Raw genomic sequence first — 15,460 nt, forward strand, 5'->3', positions numbered from 1 at the left:
TGTACAGCACGATCCCATTTTTTAGCATAAAATATGTTCCCGTTTGATTTATGGAATAAATGTCCTTGCAGTTCAACTGTTCTTTTTTTTTACTTGGTATACAAGATCCACGAGCCTTAAGATTTTGAGAGATGGGACTAATGCTGTATGTGCCAAAGCCGTTTGGATCATTTAACACAGAATGCAGTGGATCTTTTGATAAAACAGACATGACATGCAACAGGTCTTCCTTAAGCTTATCGCTTGGGCTTTCGGCTGTTTCTCCTTCTTTCTTGGGTTATTCAGTAGGCCCCCTGGGTGGGAAGAATTAAAGTATTTTAAGTAGCACGTGGCTTGCTGTGTCCTGGTTAAATTCTGGGTGGGTTGGATTGACTCCTGCAGACGCTTTCTGGTCTGCTGGGTGAATCAACTTCCCTTCTTTGGCTTTGGTCTTGTGGCGTTTGTGCTGAGAGGCTGAAGATCGCTTCGTAAGTGTTCAGTTAGTTGTGGTCAAACAGTGAGATGGCAAGTGTTCTAATGTCCAGAGTCACAGTGCAGAAAAGTTGAGTGTGCAGTTGTGAAGTCAATTTGTATGTGACTTTATGCTTAGTCTAATGCTTAGATATTAGCTTTTTAGAACAGGTGTCATGTTTATAGAACTTCTTTATTCCCCCTTGGAATTAGATATTACTCACAGAATTTATCCTTGTATTTAAATTCTGTTTTTCAGGATGGGTAAGGTTACTGACTCCAATCTTTTTCATTAATAGCTGGCAATCTTCTCTGGACATCTATTCCTGAAAGTTGAGGCAACTTTGAAGTTTCTTTTCATTTTAACTTTTGCGCTGATGTTGTAAATGAACTGGCACACAGCCAGCCTTGACTAAATGCATTAAAATATTTTGGTAGCCCATTCTCAAAGATAGGTCCTACTGGTAATGTAAACTCTGCATAATTATGTCTTGAACATGTTAACATCCTTTTGGGTTGACTCCTGAGTTTCATGCTTCTATCGTATATGAATTACACCTGGAGAAATAAATCAGGACTCTACAGAATATTTTAAAAACCCCAAAACGCACAACAACAAACAACCAAACAAAAACCCCAGTAAGTTATAGTGTCAATTAAGAAATAAAAATATGAGCTTCCCAACTGGATATTCAGGATCTTTCTTAAGCTTCCAAATTTGGTTTTAAACACTATTTCTGGGACGTGACAGCAGAGAGAAGCTCTCAGATGAATATGCTGTCTTTTCTGTAGCATTGCCAAGGAGATTTATTGATACAGGCATATTGAAATCATGGTCCTAGGTGACATAAACCATGGAATCCCTGCTAGGAACTGCAGTCGTCCCACAAAAGTGAGTAGGACAAAATACTCGTGGTTTAGTGTAGTACAGGAATTTCCCCTTCCTATCCAATACACAAAAAAATGAAAATGGAGCTTAGATACGATCTTGCATGTACTTCTTAATAGTATGTTTTGTTAGCCCTTTGTAACTTCAAGAGATATGTGAACAGCACTCTGTAACTTCATGACTTCATAATCTTGACTGTGTCAATTTTTAAAATACATGCAAAGAAATTAATGCTTACTTACCAAACAAAATATTATGTGAGCAAAAGATTAGTGTTAGAGGAGGAGTACCTGTCCTGCTGTAATGTGTAATCTGCTTTCCCATGAGTGTGTATTGCACTCTTTGTGCTAAAATACGTCAAAACTATTCTTTTAGGAATGAAGATTATTTTATGCCTTCATTCTAAAAGTAATTAAAAAAATAAGTGGTTGAATTTTGTTTATGAGTTGGTATGAAAGGTGTGGTATCCTTTGGGGAGGTTTTAGTTGGTCTTTCTGAGTGCATGTGACAGCATTTAAATGTGTAAATAGAGTTGCTCATTTTCCCATTTTTAGCTGCAGCCAGAGGGTTATTAAGGATCATGTACCAGAAATGAGCACTAATGCTTTGCTCGCGCGAGGATTTTTGCTAATGTCTGCCTTGTTGGAAAGCACAGCATTATTTTAGTCTTGGGTTACATGTGTTGCTTTTGCTCGTTAACGAAGCTAATTGATCCATTCTTGTATCTTCACAGCTTTTCCATGGTTTGGCATGGACATTGGGGGAACTTTGGTGAAACTTGCATATTTTGAACCTATTGACATCACTGCAGAGGAAGAGCAGGAGGAAGTTGAAAGTCTGAAGAGCATCCGGAAATACCTGACTTCCAATGTAGCTTATGGATCCACTGGCATTCGAGACGTCCACCTCGAGCTGAAAGACTTAACGCTTTTTGATCGAAGAGGAAACTTGCACTTTATTCGGTTCCCAACTCATGATTTGCCTACCTTTATCCAAATGGGAAGAAATAAAAACTTTTCGACACTACACACGGTGCTCTGCGCCACTGGCGGTGGCGCTTACAAGTTTGAAGAAGACTTTCGCACAGTAGGTAGCCCGTCTTTCCTCGTACCCAAGCTGGTGCTGAAAGCACTGTTGATGATGGTTTAAAATAAGCAGTGTTTTGAAAAGCTGTGGAATACTCAGAGTATCAATTATTTGTTTGGTTTTCGGTCTTAAATATGGTAATCTAGAAATACGCTTTCTGAAATCTAGAAATACGCTTTCTGAAATCATCATAAAAGTGAAGATGTAATGCAAACAGCTAATTAGAAACTTCCATTAATGCAGTGAAATGCAAGACACCTTTGTGGAAGTTAATAATTTTCTAATCAGTGTTTTCTCTGATGGGAAATGTACTTAAATGGCTGAGTTGCTTGTGTCACTTTGTGTCCTAAGCAGTCTTTGATGATAGGTTTTCAGTGTTTGTGAGTGAGATTATCCTCGTTAATTTACTCCAGTACGTGGTTTAGAGATCTGGGACGAAACATGTATCTTGAAGACAGTCTTTTTTTCCAACTGCAAAGTGGTTTGGGGATTTTCCTGAGGTATTCTGACTCCTCCCTTGACCACCAGAATTGATCATTTGTTTACATGCAGTTTCTATCCAAAGGTAATTGGTACTACCTGTGAACCTTACCACAGTACCAAATATCTACGTGTCCTAGTTTTAAAGTGGCTGTAGACCTTTTGGGCTTATAGAGCCAAGAAGACTCTGAAGAGCACAAAACATTGGGTTTCAAAAATCTGCGTGCATTTCCATAGCTGTGCCAGTCTCACGTTGAGCTGGTACAGCTGTTTGTGGGGTAGGGTCACAACCTGTGCAACAGAACTAATTCAGTATCTGAAACCCCACAGAAAGATTTGTGTTGGAACAGTTCCCCGATCCGCTCAGCGGTGAAGCTTCACGGTTGTGCCGTGGCAAGAAGAGCTGACGGGGCCTGGGGAAGGAGGAGGCGGGGACCGGTGGTGCTGCAGTGTGGCACTGACGGCCGATTGTGCCACTTCATAATCTAGTGCAGGCTGCCCTCTGAATGTGAGCTCACCTGCCTTGGAGAGAGACTTTATGGGGTTTTTTTCTTGGATTAGCTGCCTAACTGGCTTCTTAACTGTTGGATCTCTCTGCTGTGGTAAAGGAGAGAGTGCGACCTCTGTTTTTGCGAAAGGCTGGAGTTCAGTTGGATTAAGTATGGTGTGAAGTTACAGGCTTCCTGCAGTCCACAGCACCTGTTCAATTGTATTTTTGCTTTATGAGAAAATGGCTTAAATGTCATGCAAAACAGGAAGAACTATAACAAGTTTATAAACCCATCACATTTTTGACCTCTGCGTTTCTTATGATCCTTAGAGTGTTAATGAAGTTGCAAGGATAGTTAGTACAATGCCATCGCAGTTTTTCACAGAATTGGAGAATGTCAGGGGTTGGAAGGGACCTCAAAAGATCATGTAGTCCAACCTCCTTGCCAAAGCAGGATCACCTAGAGTTGGTCACACAGGAATGCTTCTAGGTGGTTTTTATGTTGGTTTTTATCTCTTCATCATCATCTTAACATCTTAGAAATGATTGACTGACTTCTAAGATGGGGGAGGCAACCTACAAAGCTTGAAAAAATGTGCAGAAGTGTGAGTTTCAGCAAGATGATGCTTGATGGGGGCTCTAGGGTGCTTGGTGACCTTTTTTTGATATAGATTCCTGAAAAGTGTTGCTAATCTTTCAATGGATTAATGTCTGAGCATCTCAGAAGTTATCTTTGGGCTTACCAAAGCAGATAGTTGTACTGCCTGCCCTTGGTTCAAGGCTGAAATCTAGTTTTATAGTCTGGCTGATTTGCTGTTTGCTGTATTCAGAATTTACCTTTGATTTCTGTGTTGGCTTTATACGGGGATTGAAGTTCCTGAATTAGTAGCCTGAGGTGGCTTCTTGAAGTTGGACAGTACAAATATACTCATTAATTTGTAGCATGTTTAAGCAGTGTTAGAGCACATTGACACAGTCTTTTTTTTTTGTCTTTTTTCAACACAGATTGGAAACCTCCAGCTGCACAAACTGGATGAGCTTGACTGCCTTGTCAAAGGCTTGTTGTATATAGACTCTGTCAGCTTCAATGGCCAGGCAGAGTGCTATTATTTTGAAAATGCCTCAGATCCTGAGAGATGCCAAAAGATGCCTTTTAACCTGGATGATCCATACCCGTTGCTGGTTGTTAACATTGGTTCGGGAGTCAGTATTTTGTCAGTCCATTCCAAAGACAACTATAAAAGAGTAACTGGAACAAGGTAACTTAAAAATCTAAGTTGGGGTTTTCACTCTATAGAACAATGAACATTTTTATCAAAGTGTTTTTTCCCCTGAGTCCTCCCACCTGTCCTTTCCCTCACTCTGTAGTGTGGAAAAGTATTTTATCATTATTTTAGAGCTGCATTTGTTGAAGCCCATTCCCATAGTTCTGTTACTGAAGAAATTTAGCTAGTATCTTATTTTTCAGTTGATGGGTGCTAGAAGTGCTCTCTAGTGAGAGTTTTTTAGGTTTAGGCTTAAGTTTTGAAAATGTTTCCAGTGAAGATCTGTTTCTTTTGCTCTGTAAAAGTAAGTATGTCAACACATGATTTACAGTAAATGATCAAGGATCAGAGTCAGCAACATGATCACCGAATCCTAGAATCATTATGATTGGAAAAGACCTTCAAAATCAGGTTCAACTCTTGTCTAACTGTACCGTGTCCCTGAGCAAATGATGTGGGTACTTAGGAAGAGTAATGTGAGTACTTAACGAATTTGTAATTGCATCTTCCAGTTTATATTTTGAGAGTTTATGACTGTTTTCTTTAGCTCTTACTGTATGGTTAGCTTCTCGTGACTTACCAAATGTTAAATTGATCACCCGCTGTCTGTCTAGTGAACCTTGAGCAAGAAAGCATAGAGCTTGGAATCTGAGTTGGAGGGCTTCGTTTGCTTATTTTGTTAGTCAGACATAAGAATCTTTGCATTGGGGAAATACTGTTTAAAAGCAACTAGTTTTCTTTCTTCTTAGTCTAGGTGGAGGGACCTTTCTTGGTTTATGCAGTTTGTTGACGGGCTGTGAAAGTTTTGAAGAAGCTCTGGAAATGGCATCCAAAGGAGACAGCACACATGCTGACAAGCTGGTTCGAGATATTTATGGAGGAGACTATGAGCGATTTGGCTTGCCAGGATGGGCTGTAGCATCCAGGTAAGCAAGAGATCTTTTTGTTGGTTCTTCTGCTAGTTTGGGGACTTGAAAAACAAGACTTAAGCTATTAATAGAAAACTGGGTTTTGCAGGTGTGGGTTTTTGTTGGTTTTTTTTTTTTAAAAAAAAACAATTAGTTTTGGGTTTTTGAGTCAAGATGTATTTTTATTCCTGAAGATGTACAGCCTCAGGCCACTGCGGGTGCCTGCTAGCTAGATATTGAAGAAACCTCAGGTGGTGTGTTGTATACATACCGTGAGTCAGAGAGAATGCGAGGCGATCCTGGGAGTGGCAAGAATGAAGTGCAGAGGGAAAACAGAGCCAATTACTTTTTTACTTCCTAGATTTTTGAGTAGGGCTGTTGTCCAGAGGGAATGAGTGGAAGATGGCGTTTTTGTTGCTCTTCATTTGTTGCATCTCTTCATTTTTTTTGGAAAGACTCTGCTTTTTTAGGTACGTGATTGTCAGCACAGGCACCTGCTGTACAGTTTTAACTACTTTTCTCATTTATGAAGGCTGCTGAACATAAACAGTTTACAACATGAGAGTTAAAGTATTTTACTGTCAGCGTTTTTGTCATGGCTGCCAGTTTTATTTCTATTGGGGAAGATGTTAGAGCTGCTTTACCCGTAAGAAGTGTAAGAAGAATAAGTTTTGGGAGCAAAATTAATAGGCATGTAAGAGCATTCATTACATCTTTGCTCTTATTCAGTACTAAGAGATCTCCATTCAGCGTAACTTCATTCTTCTCCAGCCAGCTGAGTCCAAGCCCCTTCCAAGAGCAATATGCTGAGAGGTTTTATTATGTGCAAACTTCACACTTTTAGTCAATACATCTCAACTTGTTCTGTATATAGTATTTTTGTTCTTGCTTACTTTAAGACCCTTAGGATCTGTAATGGCTATTTGAGTTTTAAAATAATCGGGATTCTGGCTGCCCAAGCTGACTTAGATATGGCACAGAGTCCTTCGTGGTGAAATATCATGCATAGCTATAGATTCTTGGGCTTTTTATTTTTTATAATTACTAAGAAATGATCTACTGTGTATGGTAATGGCAACACCCTTCTAATCTAGCATTCTTCACTTATACAACCTAAATTGCAATCTGTCAGCTGTTTGCTTTCTGATTCAGAGGATTGTGTTCCATCATAAAACCATTCAATACGTTTCTGGTTTGAGAATAGAGGATTAGATTGATACTGAGAGTGAGGAAGCAAGCAGGAGGAGTTGGAAGATTCACCAGTCAGACTTTGGCATTGACTGAATTTACAGTGAATAGATTTGCAGAGTAGTCTTGCTTAAGAATACTACTACTTTTTGCTGTAGATGCTTCTTCATAGATGTAAACAATCCTAAAAATATTTTGTTGAGGGTCGTTATTGTAACAAGATGGACTGTTTCCTGTGAAGGAGTAAATACACACATAATGCCGGTTTTCCGATTGCTGTCATTACTACAGACTTTAAAAGGGAGCTCCTTAAGAACAAACACAAGACTTAAGTTCTGTCATAGCATAAAAAAGTACATTGTGAAATTACTTCAAGTACCCATGAATCACTTTGTACTTAATGGAGATTTTTTCCCGTTCTAGTTTTGGGAATATGATCTACAAAGAGAAGAGAGAGTCTGTTAGTAAAGAAGATCTTGCAAGAGCCATACTGGTCACCATCACCAATAACATTGGGTCCATTGCACGGATGTGTGCAGTAAATGAGGTAAAAACTTGAGATGAGGGCATGATCTACCTATAGGTCTTTTCTTTGGTTTCAGATCAAATGTATCATTTTAAACCTGTAAGTATGTTCTCAAATGAAGCAAAGAAATTTAGGTAGTATTAAAGAGCTAGAAATTGGTTCAGAATATTTTGACTGGTTTGGGAAGACAGGAACAAGGATATCTTTGTGGGGTAACCTGATGGGGAGGGCTTCAGACTGGCTTTTTTGAGGAATGGAGCCCAAAGAGTGCAGCTAAGTGAGCGCAGGATGTTGTGATGAAAGGACACAAGTCCCCTTGTGAAAACAGAACAGTTATGGGCCCAACTTAAGTCTCTGTGCACGGACGTGTGCAGCGTGGGGCCCATGAGGACCTGCAAGCCCTGGTTTTTATGACGGACTCTCCTGACCTCTGTTGGAAGGGTGACACCGCAGATGGTGAGCAATCCGTACTTGTCGGTGTGCAGGGGACCACGTTCTGAGACTGTTGCATGTTAGTTGTTTGACTACAGATTGAATCCTCATACTAGTTTTTATAACAACTTGGATACGAGTACTCATCTGACATTAGTAAGCACTTATTAAAGGTCTGGGTTAAGCACTAATGTAATTAGATTTTCTTTGGTTTCTGCTTTCATATCATTAAGCCAGTGTTTAATGCTGCTTCCACTTAATGTTGGATTTATTTCAGTGAGTGGGGAAAATAACATGATTTTCACATTTTTTTTTTTTCATTTGACTTGATTAAAATTCACAGCTTGTTTCTAGCATTTAAGTCTTGGTCTAACTTTATGCCGAGGTGTATTGAAGCCTGAAGATTAAGAAACATCTGTTACATCTTGCTGTCTTCGGCTTCTTTACAGTGCTGCCTTGTTGCATATGGATCAAGCAGCATTGTACAGGGCTATGAAGGCACTGAGTCTTTTCTACCAAATAGAAGTATCTTTCATTTGATTTCACTTCTAGCTGGGCTGTTTTTTTGGCTTAATTACTGAAAATGGTCTCTTAATTTGAAACACAAGTGGCTACTTCGCTGTAAATTAATCCTTTAATTCTTGAGGGTTGCACAGTTTTTCCTTTTCCCCAAGTATGCAGTGTTTTACATTTTGGAACCATGTTTTAATTGAGGGTTGTTTGGTTTTGGACTTTTTTTTTCTTGCTCGAGACAGTCTGTTCTTTCATAGCTTAATTTTTCAAAGCTGTGTTAAACAGTGCAAAGATTTAATCCTTTGCTGTTTTCCTCTTCTTTCTAGAAAATAAACAGAGTTGTGTTCGTTGGCAATTTTTTACGTGTGAATACTTTGTCAATGAAGCTTCTTGCATATGCACTGGATTACTGGTCAAAAGGCCAGCTGAAGGCCTTGTTTCTAGAACATGAGGTATGCTGTGGTTCGTTTACCTGTTCGTATTGTTTTACCATGAACCAAAAATGCACCTATCGAGTAGCTCTCACGAGCGTGAGACCGTGAGATGCCGAGTACTCGGCAAACGCTGAAAATGAGAGGAGGTTTGCCGTGCTGTGCTGGTTCTCCGGGGACAGCTTTCTCTGCCAGGAAAGCTCTTCGGTCACGTAGGGGTATCCCAGATCATGCGACAGATCTTTGGAAAGGGGTGAGAGAAAACGTTAAGCTCTGCAGTAAGGTTCAACAGTCTCTCCTTGGTTTGGGGCGTAAACAATAGTAAGTATTGTATTTCAAAAGATTATGGAAAGATCTAAAGCAGGGGCCTTTGAAATTCTTACATTGCTCTCAGCTGAGCTTGAGCAACATCCTGAAAGTTGAGACTGCTTTTAACAACGGCTGCTTTCATACCCTAAAGTTCTTGCAGTGATTTTACGCTCCAAGATTAACGTGCTTTTGGGCAGCTTCTGCAGTCCTGACTGGAGTGTAATGCTGAGAGAGTTGACCTGTTTCGGTTAAAATACAAGTAACTGGTATTAATTACAGGTGCGACAGTTGGGAGACTTGTAGCTTCTTGGCAGTGGGCAGCAATTTTTGTCCTCAGCCTGCTGGTCTGCAAATGGTACAGCATTACATGTCCTAAAGTTAATCTAGACAGGAAGGATAAAATGCTTCACAAAGCCTTAAAAAATTATTATGAAGGGTTATATATTGTGTCTTCTGTTCTTTCTGTAGCATTGGTCCACCAAATGCTTGGTTGTCATTGAAATGTGATTAGGGCAGAATTTAATTACCCTACTTGAACCTGAAATTTTTGTTTGTTTTTTTGAACAGGGATACTTTGGAGCTGTCGGTGCACTTCTTGGGCTGCCAAATTTCAGTTGAGAAACCAGGTGTCACTACACTGAACTATTTTCTACCTGAATGATGTTTGTTTGTGGCAATGGGAACTAAATCTGGGGAGGGGAGAAGAAAATAGCTGATTTTTCTGTAACTGTTTTTTCAAAGTGATTAGCTACTGAATATTACCATTATAAATGAAAGGAGTTTCATTCTGTTGGCTGTTGAAAAGTGAATTGTTTGGGGATATCGTTTATGTTCTTTGGTACATGTGGCCAATATTGAAATTGTAACACGCAGTACATCCTCTGAAAACAAGCTTCCAGAAGAAGGAATGCCAAACCTCTAAGTGCTTAGTGTGAAAATTCTGCCAGTTTACTCCTGAGGCTTTAGGCCCATCAGTTTCATGTATAGCTGATGAATGAAAAACTATTTTCGTTAGTTATACTATATTATGAGCACAGTTTCCCAAGTTTACTTGGAGAAAACAATTTTATAAACAGTAAGGTACTGTCTACAAGATGAGGAAACTGTAGACAAGTGCTTCCCACAGTAAGAATAGAAATTATTTTTATGTGTACTGGAAATAATAGCAATGTTTTAATTTTCAGTGGGAAGAATAGAAACACAAAAAATCAGCCAAAGCAACAGATTAAGCAGTTGATGTTTTGAAGGTTTTGTGAAGATACACACTTGCCCTCATCTGTCATTTAAGATACAGCTGGTATTTTGCGAAGATCCTCTCTGGCTGGATTTGTAAAAGAAATTAATGATTAATGAAGGCAGGTTGGGGGGGTTGGTTTTGAAGTAATTTGAGGGTTTTTTTGAGGACATGACTTCCAAAATGTCTTCTGGGGGGGTTTTTTCATCTATCTTACATAAAATTCTGACACCGTGCATCATTATTTGTAAAGGTACCACAAAGCCTGGGAGAATTGAAGAAATCCTTGTAAAACACACTAATTATTGTTCTCATAATTCTGATGCTTTGGCTCATTTCTCTGGAGATTTGGAAAATTTCTGACCCATTCAACTAATTTAAAAATGTGATTTCTCCTTAATTTTATAATAGTTGATCAGAATCTAATTAGATGTTGCAAATGAAAGGTGGTTAGCTTGCCTTGGGATATGGAAGTTTGGTTTTGGAGCTTGAGGACAGCATCAGAGTTTGTACTGTAGCACCAAACGGACCAATATTTAGTGCACTTGCAGTATGGAACCATTCATCAAATTGTGGCCTTGGCATAAAATCCATACTCTGGAAATGATCTTTGGGTTTTACTTTATACTTTACAGTTTAAATTTACAGTTGTGGTTATTTTAATGAGTTTTGTCCTGAAGCCAGGGCATGAGACCTTAAACTGATAAGGATATATGCAGGCATTAGCTGTGTGACTCTTCATGGGCTAAGATTTTATGATACTGTTTTAATGTTAAATATTTCCTATAAGTGCATGAGGAGCAATTGGACACATTCATATCTTGGGTTTTAAGGTATTTTTTAAACTGATTGCTTGAGTATTCCACAGCATGGCTGTGTTGTATCCAGACACATCCACCTAGGCTGTTAGAAACCTCTGTGTGCTATTTTCAGTCTTCTCTCTCTTTTCTTAAAATTCAAAACCCCGAACCAATATCATGTGGGGTTTTAAAAACAAATTTCTGTGGTCCTCTAAGAGCACAGTAACTTAGAGTAGCCTGCTTGTTAAGCCTAATGCCAATCGCAGTTCCATTTATTGTTGCTTTTCCTCATACTCATGCTACATTTCCATTGTGCTTGCTCTGAGGCTTCGTTTTAGACATAAAAAGGCACACAAAAATTCTGCTAGCAGTTTGACTCGTATAATGTTAAATCAGAGTACTTCAGAAAATAATACGGTTTTTATAGAATGTCTTTATAAATGCTGTGTACCGTTCCTTCGAAGTTACGGTTCGCTGTAGAAAGTAACATTTGATTATAAAACTTCGCGAAAACTGAATTTTCTGAACATTTTGAGAGCCTCATGAAAATTTTGCAAACCGGCTGCCTGTTTTTCTTGCAAAATGAGGTACTTTAAGGCACATATTACAGCTTGATTAGAAACAGTTCCTTTTAATCCATGTTTATCGTGACTTCACTTCTCATTTTGTAGTACGGAAAGAGAACTGCTCTTGAAGCAGTAGTTAGCAGTTACTTATATGTTTAACCAGAAGCACATTTAGATGGTCATTACCTAATGACCGTGGTTAATTTAAACCATTTGGAGTCAATATGACTTTTAAAGATAAATTTTTGAGTAAATTGCACAGAGTTACAGAGTAAGTTAACGGAGTAAATCTTGAATAGTTGTACTGTATAGAAACTACTGTGAGAATCCAGAAATATACCCTACCTCTATTTTACTTCCCTTGAGCTTCTAAAAAAAAAATTGGCTTCCTTTTACTAGTTTTATCAACACAATTTTTACTTCATTACAAGAGCGGCTAGAGAAGTTTTCAAGCCCTGCTGTAAAGCCCAGAGGTTTCATCTCATTTTCTCTCAACTTAGAACTCCTTGCTGGGGTCTCTCGAGGCTGACTGTCCCCGGTAGAAATGCTGGGTGTCACAGAGAGTTGCAAGATAAGCCTTAAAGTCTTTTCATCTAAATTCCTTTCTAAATAAGTTGAAAAGGCTTGTTTCTTTTATACAGATCACTGAAGTAACTTCCTTTTCCCTGATCTTCTCTGGTTTTACTTTCACCCTTGCCATTTCTTTTCCTCAAAGCTAGCTGGTTGAAGCAGCTTGAGAGTGAATTGATTCAATGGGATGTAGTACTGTAGAGAAAATTGGGGCTTTTCTCAGGGCTGCTCGCTGTCTTCTCAAGTGGAACCACTTCTCCGGAGCGAAATTGTGTGATATTTCTCCTTCTAAAGTAAAATGTAAAGCTCGTTCTGAATGTGGAATCATTTTCAGCTCAATCAGCCGTGTGAGTGCCTTTCCATTTTTTCATATACTGCCAGTTTGGCTGGTACTGGGACCTTATCCATGAGGTTTCCTAACCACTGTTGCTTACCAGAGGAATGGTGGATGTTTTTTTTGGCTGTGGAGATGATCTCTTCAATCCAATGTAGCTAGAGATGCCAGGAAAACAGCGTCAGGTTTCTGGCTTCCTATCCCTGTAGCCCTTACCTCGGGGTAGTGCTTTTGCATTTCTTGGTCTCCAGCTTGGTCTTTTTAAGTATTACGCACGGTTTTGTTGTATCAGTATCATGCAAGTTCTTAGTCAGATAGGTACGGATTGTTTCTGACTAAAGAAGTTCATGTTTTTAGATGAAGCTATTCCAGGCTGGTTGGTATGGCTGTTAAATACTTTTCATCTCTCTAGTTCTACTTAAGGTAACTGCAGTTTGACCTTCCTGGACTGAAGGGAACTTCTACAATACATTTTGAATATTCAGCGAGCTGGAGTGAACACATCCTCAGCATTCTTCACGGAAGCCAGCAAAGTTTTAAGCATAAACAGTTTTTCATTCTTTTTTTTTTTTTAGAAAAGCCTCAATAAACCTACCAGTTTGAAGAGAAGCAGCAATGAGATGCTTTCTTTGTCTTACAACGTGGTTGAGGTTTTCAGAGGGTGTTCAAATGTCTGACCTGCCTTTTGGAGAGCTTTCCCTCTCTGTAGTGTTGTGCAAGCGAGCACTTCTGTCATTCTACCAACACTCTCAGCCTGTATATTAAGAACAAAAGTTCTGTTCTGCCTTCTTGTAACAGATTAAATATTCCTTCAGTACGAGAATCCTACTTGCATTTGAGTTGCTGGTAGCCTAGAAGCAAGGTGACTATATTTCCTTTAAGGCTATAATACTGACTTTGTCTCTCTGCAGTATACTTCCAGATAAGTTGGAATAACTTCTCGTTTCTAAATGTTTTTCAGCAACTGGGATTTTAACATCTGGAACTAATTAAAGTGTCTTTTTATCTAGAGCAAATCTGTGCTTCTTAAAGACTAGATGCTCTCTTATGCATTCTGTCATTCACATTAATGTCTAAATTTCTATTCAACGTAATTTTAAATATTGCTTTCACTATTTACATTCTAGTACTCTGTGACTGTAATCCTGAGGAAGCAGTTGAGTTCAGAACAGAGATAAAGGTCGGTGCAGTTCTGTTGAGCTGATTGTAGTCAACTTTTATCGTGAGTCCATCTGCACACACAACAAGGCTAATTCTTTCCCATGTTGATGTTTTTCTGACAGGGCTTTCTACATTTTTTTCTTTTATATGTTATGTGGGATTAGAAAACATGTGATACGTAATAGAGCTTTGCATAGGTTAAAAAGTGAAAAAAAATGTTGTGCGTCAGGTGAGGTTTATTTGACCAAGACCAGTAGGTCAGTGCAGAGCTAAGGACGTGTGAGACACATACAGTTGCTGGTTTGGTTGTTTTAATTTTTCCATTTCCAATTAACAGACAGTGAAAAGGGCAGACATAACAATTGTGGATAAAGTGGGTGAATTATATCCTCAGACATGACCATCACGGTATAGAGGGATAATTCCTTGCTTTCATTCTTTAACTGATATATTCCCAAGTATATCACCAGTATTCTGTTATCTGTGATAAAATTACTAATTCGTTAAGTTTAAAAAAAGTCTTCAAGAAGCCTGTTTTATTAGTTTTGTTTACATCACACAAGTAAAGCATATTAAGTATTCTTCAAAACGCGCTTTCGGAAAACATCTCAAAAGATGCTGTAATATATTTGTAATTATTAATGTGCTAACGGAATATGTTTGAGCAGTCTAGGTTTGCGTAACTGAGTGCCAAATCCTGCTCACTTTAGTTATTCGAGTAGATGTTCTCTGAAATGGGGACTGGTTTAAACTACTGAGCAAGATTTGGCCTCAAGGCCCCTGCCTGGGGAGCATGATAATACTGCTTTGCATATTCATAAATCAGTTGTGGAAAATAAAGACTCTAAATAGAGTAAATTGTAAATAAAATATATATGGCCTGGTCCTTTTGACAGACTTAAAATTGATCATTTGCAAGTATTTTTAGGCCTTATCTCAAGTTTCCCTTTTTGTGGGTTTTTCTGTTGATGGTGGGGTTTTTTTGTTGATGGTTTTTTGTTGTGTTGGGGTTTTTTGGGTTTGGGGTTTTTTTTTAGAGTGTGCGGGCTCTGTTCATGTGGCCAGTCATTGGCAGGTTTGGCTCCCTGTGCTGCTTTCTGTAAGGCGCGTAACGTTCCAGTTGTGCGTTACCGTAAGGATGACTTTCACTGCTGGCTATCAGTGTTGTCCTTCATCTGGTTTTGTCGTTGTAGCTGGTCAAACAAATACTATCCGGCAGGCATTTGTTCTCTGCTAAAACGTCAAGAAAATCAGCCATTACTGGAAGCGTTTGGGGAAGTTGTTGAAAATGCAAAAAAAAAACCCCATTGGAAATAATTTTAAAAGCTAAACTTGTTCACTAGTCTCGTCTATAAAATAAACTGGAATACGGTGTGTCGGCTGCTAGTCTTCACTATAAATTGCTAACATCTCACAATTCTTCTAGCACCAGTTTAAGAACATTGTAAATACACGCTTTGGGAGGAGATGGACTAGTTTCAGGTAATGCATTACAGAAGAATTTAATTATAAGACTAGTGAGTTAGTATTCTGAGACATTAAATTATGGCATCTAGAACCTGAAAATTAGTGCGTTGTTGTTATAGAGATAGGATATAGAAGGCTTTTGATAATCTGCACTTTTTTACATTCCTGAGTTCTGGCCTTTTAACACATGCGTATTTAATTTTCCATCTACTGTCTCGTCATCTGCAGGCCTTCTGATCACCGATTGCTGTCTTCAAATACTTTAGGTAGCAAAGCGGACAGGCAGGTTCCTAAATGACAAACCCTTGTAGGATGGGAGTTCTCCGAAGAGCCATTTGGTTAAGTTGCCTTATTCTATCAC

General features: G+C 38.8%; 1 protein-coding gene across 1 annotated transcript; it reads left to right on the top strand.

Moving 5' to 3' along the window:
• The first annotated feature begins 2,080 nt into the window (after nucleotides 1-2,080).
• PANK3 (pantothenate kinase 3) lies at nucleotides 2,081-9,804 on the top strand. Its single transcript, XM_009872781.1, has 6 exons — nucleotides 2,081-2,425; nucleotides 4,401-4,654; nucleotides 5,410-5,586; nucleotides 7,180-7,303; nucleotides 8,554-8,679; nucleotides 9,535-9,804. Exons 1-6 carry the CDS (start codon nucleotides 2,090-2,092, stop codon nucleotides 9,583-9,585), a joined length of 1,068 nt encoding a protein of 355 aa, XP_009871083.1. The 5' UTR covers nucleotides 2,081-2,089; the 3' UTR covers nucleotides 9,586-9,804.
• Nucleotides 9,805-15,460: the final 5,656 nt, after the last annotated feature.

The sequence above is a fragment of the Apaloderma vittatum genome, unplaced genomic scaffold, assembly GCF_000703405.1.
Source record: "Apaloderma vittatum isolate BGI_N311 unplaced genomic scaffold, ASM70340v1 scaffold34247, whole genome shotgun sequence".
NCBI classification, from domain to species: Eukaryota; Metazoa; Chordata; class Aves; order Trogoniformes; family Trogonidae; genus Apaloderma; species Apaloderma vittatum.